We start from the raw sequence: 9,662 nt of genomic DNA, 5'->3' as shown, positions 1-9,662 counted from the left end.
GAAGACATGCGCGTGGTGTTAGCTGCACAGCCTTCCTTCCTTCCTTCCTTGAACGTAAGGTGGGTCGAACTGTCACGCGCGTGGTGTTGCACACCCAAGCAGCCTTCCTTCCGAAAGACACTACTACAAACTCAACCACAAGTGGGGCTGACGCCACCAAGGATCTCACACCGAAAGCAACGGCCAGAGCTCCTCCAGGCGACCGACTGGTGATGTCAGCCTACACGTCTTCCCGTTTGGGCCGGTCCAACCTAGCGCCGTAAACCTGTGGCCCCAGAAAGCACGCTCGGCTCCTTGCCCTCCAAGCTTTCTCTAACCTCAAATCGCGAATCAGACCGATTAAATATCCTAATCACCCGCGTTGACATAGCAATCCCGGAAAAACCCGGTGCACCACCTCCACGAAACACCCGTGTCCCGGTGCGAATCTGCCAGATCGAAACGTGAGATACAGATATACGGCAGTCCGTAGACGAGGTCCAGGAATAACCTCCTGGCGAGCTGGAGAATTCTATTCCGCCGCCTATAAATACGGCCCCCCTCTCCTCGCCAAACCAACCAAATAGCCTCTCATCCCTCTCCGCCTCGAGAAAAAACAAACAGAGTATCGCATTCCGATCTCGCTGTGCGGCTGTCGCGAGCTTCCCCATTCCCTTCCCGCAGTGCCGCCGAAGCAAGCATGTGTCCCGGCGGCAGGTACGCGGGCCTTGACCTCCCCGCCGGCGCCGGAGCGGGGGACCTGCGGCCGGCATTCGACGTGCTTGACGCGGACCACGACGGCCGCATCAGCCGCGACGACCTCAAGTCCTTCTACGCCAACGCCGGCGCAACCGACGAGCGCTTCGACGACGACGACATCGAGGCCATGATCGCCGCCGCCGATGCCGACCTCGACGGCTTCGTGCAGTACGACGAGTTCGAGGGCCTCCTCGGCCGCGCCGCCAAGGCGGGGACGGACGGCGGGTGCCGCTCCGCGATGGAGGACGCCTTCCGGCTAATGGACCGCGACGGGGACGGCAAGGTCGGCTTCGAGGACCTCAAGGCCTACCTCGGGTGGGCCGGGATGCCGGTCGCCGACGACGAGATCCGCGCCATGATAAGTATGGCTGGTGACGGCGACGGCGGCGTGGGGCTCGAGGCGCTCGCCAGAATACTCGCCGTGGACTTTGGTGCCATCGTCTGAAGAAACTAAAATTATCGGAATGTAAAGTGCTATACTAGACTTGAATTTGTTGGGACCTTTTCCCCCCAAATTTGGTTGGTGGGGAGAGCGAGCTGGCTGGCGTGACCGCGTGAGAGTGATTGTTGAGTGGTTCTCGTTAACCGTGAGTTTTGAATGTATTCTAGCTGTTACCCATAAAAAATCGAAAATCTTTGAGAAACTTGTCTAGACTCTTTTTCTTTTGAACCCACATAATTTCATTGATTAACAGCATCGTACAAGTGCAACCTTGTATTGTACTCCCTCTCTAAACTAATACTTCCTCCGACTTAAAATAAGTATCTCAATGTTGTACTAGCTCTAGTATAAAATTGTATTAAGTTTAAGACAACTGTTTTGAGAGGTAGGAAGTATAACAATGTTTAGATCGTTAATTTAATAATCTAAACGCTTTTATATTAGGCCCTGTTTGTTTCATAAGTCCTAGGACTTTTTTAAGTCCCAACTTATAAGTCATAAGTCCCTATATGTTGTTTACACAGACTTATAAGTCCCGAGTCCCTACCTGTTTGTTTACCGGGACTTATAAGTCCAGGTTGCACACAGGATAAGCACCGCCGCAACGAGACAGAAACGGGGCGACGAACGAACGGGGCGGCGACGGGGCGACAGAACGAACGGGACGGGGCGGCGAACCGAACCGACGGAGCGAGAGGCGGGGCGGCGACGGGGCAAGAGGCGGGACGGCGTGCTTGGACCGAGCCTGGAGCGACGCGGGGTAGGTCCGGCCCGGGATAAGTCCCAATAAGCTCCTCCCTGAGAGTCTTATTTGATAAGTCCCAAATCACCATAATAAGTCCCAATAAGTCCCTTGTGTTTGGTTTAGGTGGGACTTATAGGGACTTTTTTAAGTCCCTAAACCAATAAGGCCCTGTTTGTTTCATAAGTCCTATGACTTTTTGAAGTCCCAACTTATAAGTCATAAGTCCCTACCTGTTTGTTTACAGGGACTTATAAGTCCCGAGTCCCTATCTGTTTGTTTACAAGGACTTATAAGTCCATGTTGCACCTAATAATACACTTGTTCACATAACCTGCAGTCAACATGGATCGTCATCAGCCAAAGCGTACGGCACACAGGATAAGCACCGCTGCAACGAGGCAGAAACGGGGCGACGGAACGAACGGGACGGGGCGGCGACGCGGCGACGAACCGAGCCAGAAACGGGGCGACGGAACGAACGGGACGGGGCGACGAACCGAGGCAGAAACGGGGCGACGAAACTAATGGGACGAGGCGGCGACGGGGCGGCGGCGGCGATTGGACCGAGAGGCGGGGCGGCGGCGGGGCGGCGGCGGCGATTGGACTGAGAGGCGGCGTGCTTGGACCGAGCCTGGAGCGACGTGGGGTAGGCCCGGTCCGGGATAAGTCCCAATAAGCACCTCCCTGAGAGTCTTATTTGATAAGTCCCAAATCATCACAATAAGTCTCAATAAGTCCCTTGTGTTTGGTTTATGTGGGACTTATAGGGACTTTTTTAAGTCCCTAAACCAATAAGTCCCTGAAAACAAACACCCTCTAAGTCCCTCGAAACAAACACCATCTTAGTTTACGAAGTGAATGCTTCATCAAGCCCAGGAGTAGTTCTGAAGAAAGTGCAGCTAGTACTTATTAAGGCAAGAACCATTTAAATACAGGATGGTCAAATAAAATGTGGTTTGTAGGCCGAAAGACCAAGACAGCCTTGAAATTCATGACCTACATGTTAAGAATGAGGGCATGCTCAATAAATGGTTGTCCAAACTTTTTTTTTACACAGGATGATGTTTGTCAAACCATGCTGCGCAACAAGTATCTAGTCCAAAAGGCATCTCACGCATATTTGAAGTGACTCTCGCTTTTGGGCTGGCTATGACGGTAAAAAAACAACTTTTTTGCTTTGAGTCTTTTACGATAAAGGACGGGTCGAAAATTCATTTTTAGAAAGACATCTTGCCAGTCTCAAAGCATGGTTAATAGTATAGCCAACTGCTGGCTATAAGCAGTCTTATAGCCCATCTTATAGCTAGCTTGTACAATAGTTAGCTATAAAAGAGTACTACTTTTATCATATATGGTCCACCTTTCATTCTCACAAAGCACCTAGGAGCACGTGCTAGAGCTGGCTCTTCACGAAGAGCCCGCTTTCCTTATCTCTCCTCTTCTCCCTCATCCAACTCAGCAAAAATATAGTATTTTAATCCTTACAACCTGCTGACTGTACCTTATTATACTTGCTCTCAGAGAACAATATCCAACCTCATACTCCCTTCGTTCCTCTTTTCTTTGCGTATAACTCTCAGCCCAAATACCAAGGAGCTCTTTGGATATAAAATTTTGGACTATTTTGCCCTTAAGCTGGTGCTAGTTGCATGGGATACGAGGGAGCATGCATGGTTAATACGCAGGGGAGGATTGGCTCGCTCCTACTGCTGCTTTGTTTGACTCACTCCACCCCACACACGCCCAATCTTTTCTTTGCATGCAACTGTCAATCAATGCAGAGTAGTAATTGCGAGGAAACAGAAGGGGAGGGAAGAGTAGGAAAGTAACATTTGTTTCGGTTCATGTGCAGAGTAAATAGAAAAAAACCGCACAAAGTTATACGCAGATTATTTAGGATCGGAGGGAGTATAACATTGCTCGCGATAGGAACAATACTATTGAGCAAGTGGTTAGTTCATCCCGTCGAATATTTCGTTTAGGCGGGATTTAATTGGCCCCCGACTTCTGTTGTAGCATAATTTTTGTCCCGGCTGGACTCGATTAATCTGACACAAGGCCGGGATGTATTTCGCTGAAACCTTACTACATAAGGATCTTTCATAATAGACTCTATGTACCGTGTGCTCACGCATTCTGATGTACCAATGAGTAATAACAAGAAAATTTGAAAGTCCAAGATTTCACTAAAACTGGAAATCTTCACGTTGTGTTACCAAAAGACAACCTCGTTCGATGCAAAAGGCAAGGGAGTAGAGTAAGAAATGTGTTTTTTGAACTAATGACGAGACAATTAAACACCTCTTTTTCCAATGCAACTTTGCGTTAGTCATCTAAATAGCGTTAAATTTATATTTGTCCACAAGTGTCCTTAATATTTTTGGTCATTGGTTGGACGGTATTCCAAATAAGTTGAAAACGCCTATTAGGGTGGGAGCGTATGTCTTAATTTGATCGCTGTGACTATGTAGAAATTGTTTATTTTTTAATGAAAAAAGTACTTTTCCTCTGCAAGTTAATTTTAATTGTATGCTCTCGATTCATATGTGGTCTATGCTACAACAACAAAAGCAACGACCGTTGTTCAAGGCGATGTGTATGCAGTTGGAGCAGGTGGCTGATACGTCTCAAACGTATATATAATTTTTGATGGTTTCATGCTGTTATCTTGTCATCTTTGAATGTTTTATGTACCTTTTATATCTTTTTTGGGACTAACTTATTAATTCAGTGCCAAGTGTCAGTTCCTGTTTTTTCTGTGTTTTTGGCTCTTTTCAGATCTGATTTTGGAACAGAGTCCAAACGGAATAAAATCCCGGAAATGATTTTTCCCCAAACGAAAGAAGATCAGGGGCCTGTGGGCCAAGCCAGGAGGGCTCTAGGGAGCCCACAAGCCCTCACTCCGCCACTAGGGGGGAGGCGGCGGTGGCAGGGCTTGTGCCCCCCCTGAGCGCCCCTCACCTAGATCTTTGCCCTATATATTCCCTAAAATACAGCAAAAAATCACGGAAGCCTCGAAAATACTTTTCCGCCGCCGCAAGCTTCCGTTTCCGAGAGATCTCATCTGGAGACCCTTCCCGGCGCCCTGTCGGAGGGGACTTTGGAGTTGGAGTGCTTCTTCATCATCATCACCCCTCCAATGACTCGTGAGTAGTTCACTTCAGACCTACGGGTCCGTAGTTAATAGCTAGATTGCTTCTTCTCTCTCTTGGATCTTCAATACAAAGTTCTCCATGATCTTCATGGAGATCTATCCGATGTAATCTTCTTTGGCGGTGTGTTTGTCGAGATCCGATGAATTGTGGATTTGTGATCAGATTATCTATGAATATTATTTGAGTTTTTGCTGATTTCTTATATGCATGATTTGATATCCGTGTAAGTCTCTCCGAGTCTTGGGTTTTGTTTGGCCAACTAGATCTATGATTTTTGCAATGGGAGAAGTGCTTGGTTTTGGGTTCTACCATGTGGTGACCTTTCCCAGTGACAGTAGGGGCAGTAAGGCACACATTAAGTAGTTGTCATCAAGGGTAACAAGGTGGGCTGTGTCGTTGATATGAGATTGTCCATCTACATCATGTCATCTTGCTTAAGGTGTTACTCTGTTCTTTTGGACTTAATACACTAGATGCATACTGGATAGCGGTCGACGTATGGAGTAATAGCAGTAGATGCAGACAATATCGGTCTACTTGTTTTGGAGGTGATGCCTATAGATATAATCATTGCCATAGATGACGTCACGACTTTTTGCGGTTCTATCAATTGCTCGACAGTAATTTGTTCACCCACCGTCTACTTGCTTTCATGAGAGAAGCCACAAGAAACACTACGGCCCCAGGTCTATTCACATCTATCGTTTACACCTCCGCTTTTACTTTACTTTGTTACGTTGTTGCTTTCAGTTCTCACTTGGCAAACAATCTATAAGGGATTGACAACCCCTTCATAGCGTTGGGAGCAGGTTCTTTGTGTTTGTGCAGGATCTTGTGATACTCCTTCACTGGATCGATACCTTGGTTCTCAAACTGAGGGAAATACTTACCACCGCTGTGCTACATCACCCTTTCCGCTTCGAGGGAACACCAACGCAAGGCTCCAAGGCCACGGGGAAAATCCTTTGCATATTTGCCTAGGAACTCCCTTAAGGCGTAGCCGTAGCAGAAGGATTTCTCGTGCCGTCGACATGACTATTCCTGACGCCGTTGCCAGGGAAGCACAGCTGACATCAGTGGCTATGGAGGTTTTTTCATAACATGTTTGACAACATAACCTCCGGATCGATCCACCACCACTTTTGACATAAGCATAGTGTCGGTTTATAGGACTCTACTGTTGTGCAAATGTCGATTTTTATTCCATGTTTTTGTTTGATTTTTGAATTGGTCGTGTATATCTTAGTTATGCATAGGCCGGGTGCTACTTATAATACTTTGTACCTGCTTGATGCTACATTCTGAGATAATAAAATCGCCCTTTATAAAAAAAAACATGTGAACCTAGAAGGAGAATCTTGAATTTTTATTGCTAATCTAGCTTGGTGATGTGCTCGAAAGTTATCAGCTCGATATGGCAAATTCTTGTAACATACAAGGCCGAGAAGTTGTTATGCATGCAAGCTGTGGCCTTATAGTCCAATGACCTAGAGCAAGAATGGGCTTGCTGGCCGCTATAGCTTTCGCCATCGTGTTGTCCGTCAGAAATATCCGTGCTGAATCCGAAGCTGCTCCGCAAGCTTATATGCTAGCATCATGCTAAATGCTTCGGCCTGGATAGCTGATGTAGTCGGTGGAGAGACAACCGAGATGCACAACTAAGAACACCTTCGATCGCCTGCGAACTATATAAATATGAGATTTATGTGATTGTTTCCTCAGGAGATGGTGTCGATTGCATTGTCAGTTGATCCTGTCTTTGCAAAAGGGTCTCAACGGGCACATCCTTGTTAGTTCTATGCAAGCTGACTACTTTGTATTCTAGAGACTGAGCTGCAGCCTCCAAATTAGTTCCTTGCATGATCACCATTGTCGCTGCAAATACCTGAGAAGGAGACCTAGTAGTCCTGCAATAGCGATTGTCGTTTCGACATATCCAAATACACCATAGGAAGGTATACAATGAGACCTATTTTAGCGTTGTAGCAGGGTCTTTACAGTTACAAGTACTTCTATAGAAACATGATAAGACTCTTCACTGTTATGCAATCCCGGGTTCGGTAACACCAGCGTTTCCGACCTACATGCGTCAACAGATCCAATCGGAGAGCAACACTAACTTATGACAGGCCTCGGACCCTCTCCCCCCAAAAGACTAGCCTGTTAGGAGGGGACACCCTCACCCTTATAAGTCGTGTTATGTCTCCTTCTACAACCGATGTGGGACTAAACCTAACAATCTCCCCCTCACACATCGGTCACCATGGGCCCGCTAACACCAGCGTTCCAGCCTACCTACCATGACCGATCATCCGTGAGTCCAGCGAGATTTTATTCCGGGCACCTGGGCTCTGGTACCACTTGTTACGCAATCCCGGGTCCACTAACACCAGCGTTTCCGATCCACATGCGTCAACAGGTCCAACCGGAGAACAACATCGACTTATGACAGGCCTCGGGCCCTCTCCCTCCAAAAGACCAGCCTGTTAGGAGGGGACACCCTCACCCTTATAAGTCGTGTTATGTCTTCTTCCATAACATATGAGGGACTAAACCCAACATTCACTCCTATGGTTTTTTCTTCCTTGCCTTATGTTTTCTATTCCTTTCGTTTTTAAATATAAGATTTTTAAAAATTTCTCTACAAACTAACTATCGATGTATATAAACATACTTTATAGTATAGATTCACTCGTTTTATTTTGTATGTAGTTCATAATGAATTTTTTTTAAAAACTTCTATTCAGAAACGAAGAGAATATTCTCCTATTCTCTATCTTGCGTTTTACGAGTCTCATCTCCACAGCTCATGATTTTCGCAAGAGAGCCAAATTCAGATAGGTAAATATCATGATTTGAACTCACACAAAATTAAAATTGCTTAATTTAATTGTTATTTAACGATACAAACGATACTTTACTTCCTCCGTCCCAAAATAAGTAAATGAAAAATGACTCAAATTTATACTAACTTGAGTATAAAGTAGAGTCACATTTGAGTCACTTATTTTGGAACAAAGGGAGTACTATTTTAGGCTCGCATCTTTACAATTACTCCTATAAAAATGAAATGACGAGATTATAGTCTTCATTGGTTTTCTCTTCCTCGGTTTCTATATTTCTATTTCGGATCTTATTTTTTTATGGTTCCCATCTCCACAACTGGTGTTTTTCATGAGAGAACCAAATCCAAGTTAGTGAACATCATGGTTGGGTTGTCATGGTACTGAAATCCTTTGATCGATTTTCTTGATTTAATCGCTACTTAAAGGTGTGCCTCAAAGGATCAAACACAAAATCTGTACGATGAGGTTAATAGAGGTTGGATGTATATATCTCTTCTAAGCAACCTCTTTTGGATTCTTAAGAACACTCTTGTGGTAGGATAACATGAGTGTTGGGTTCTTTACTATCAACTTCAAGGATTTTTAGTGTAAAGGATGTTGAAGTACCCATGTTGTGGGGCATCCTCGCGCGCGAGTGCTCTCCATGCCGTCCAACCTGCGTGTGTCGTTGGCTGCCTGACGCCCTCCCTGTCCTTAGATCTTCACAGACGCTCCTCACCAAGTCGACATCCCTGGGGTTCATGAAGCGTGGATCACGGGCATGCTCGATTTCGATCTACATGTTGCGCCTACGTGTGTTAGTCCGCATGCATGGGGTGAGTCCGAGTCGACATTCATCGTTCACATGCACCAAGAGAACCCGGTGGGCATGTCGGCCACCCGGTGAGGGTGTCCATGTTTCCTTCCTTAGGGGTCCGATGGGGGCATTTGATGCTCTTTGAGATCTAGTTTGGATAGCAAAAGGTTCTCGTATCTTTTCATCAAGGAGTGACCCTGAGTATCGCACCCATGAGAGGTGTACTATGTTGAAGAGTCAAACTATTTATTTTTATCGAATTAAATTCTAGTTTTGAACCTGAACTTTAACGAGCTTACAAACAAAGGCAATAATATTGAAATAGGCATGGCCATAAGTGATGATGTCCTGGAAAGGGGTGCTAACCATGTTGGCCCCCGAACACATGGGTCGTGATGGGGATATGTACCTAGGGTAGGGTCATAGACCTGACCTAGGTGTCCTACCTAAGGGTACCTCATTATTAACTTGAAGGTCACAAGGAGGATTCCGACTGGATATCCATGGCGTCTAAGTCACTCGGTAAGCAATCACTCAGAGTATGCTCCCCATCACTCGACAACCAACTTCCACTCGGAAGAAATCATTCGACGCAGAACACCAGAAGCCACTCCAGGGAGGCCAACAGGCGAGCGTTCGGCTGGTCATCACGAATAGCATTAATTACGCACGTTATCAATAACGTACACCTTTAAACTCTATTGACCGAACCCTTCGGTGTTGGGCTTTGATGAGGGGTAGCATACTCTATATAAGCCACCCCTCCCCTCTGGCACAAGGGTTCGCACCCCGTGTAACGCGTATTCCACACCGCAAGAGCTCCCGAGCACTGATACATAGGGTTGTTACCTCTACGAGAGGGGCCTGAACTCATACATCTTGCATACAAGCTTGTCGTATCTAGGACTCTGCCCTCTCCTTTCGTGCCCTACACCTCTAT

The 9,662-nt window shown here is 46.3% G+C and overlaps 1 protein-coding gene across 1 annotated transcript; it reads left to right on the top strand.

Annotated features, from left to right (window-relative positions):
• The first annotated feature begins 383 nt into the window (after positions 1–383).
• Positions 384–1,382, top strand: LOC123446550 (calcium-binding protein CP1). The gene has a single exon (XM_045123122.1). It carries the CDS (start codon positions 680–682, stop codon positions 1,181–1,183), a length of 504 nt encoding a protein of 167 aa, XP_044979057.1. The 5' UTR covers positions 384–679; the 3' UTR covers positions 1,184–1,382.
• Positions 1,383–9,662: the final 8,280 nt, after the last annotated feature.

Source organism: Hordeum vulgare, chromosome 4H (assembly GCF_904849725.1).
Source record: "Hordeum vulgare subsp. vulgare chromosome 4H, MorexV3_pseudomolecules_assembly, whole genome shotgun sequence".
In the NCBI taxonomy this organism is placed as follows: domain Eukaryota; kingdom Viridiplantae; phylum Streptophyta; class Magnoliopsida; order Poales; family Poaceae; genus Hordeum; species Hordeum vulgare.
Note: the sequence above shows the minus strand (reverse complement) of the source record. Positions and strands in the feature narration are given on the sequence as shown.

Excerpts from the sequence above, each read along its gene's own strand:
- LOC123446550 (XM_045123122.1), top strand. The coding sequence starts at position 680 with ATGTGTCCCGGCGGCAGGTACGCGGGCCTTGACCTCCCCGCCGGCGCC.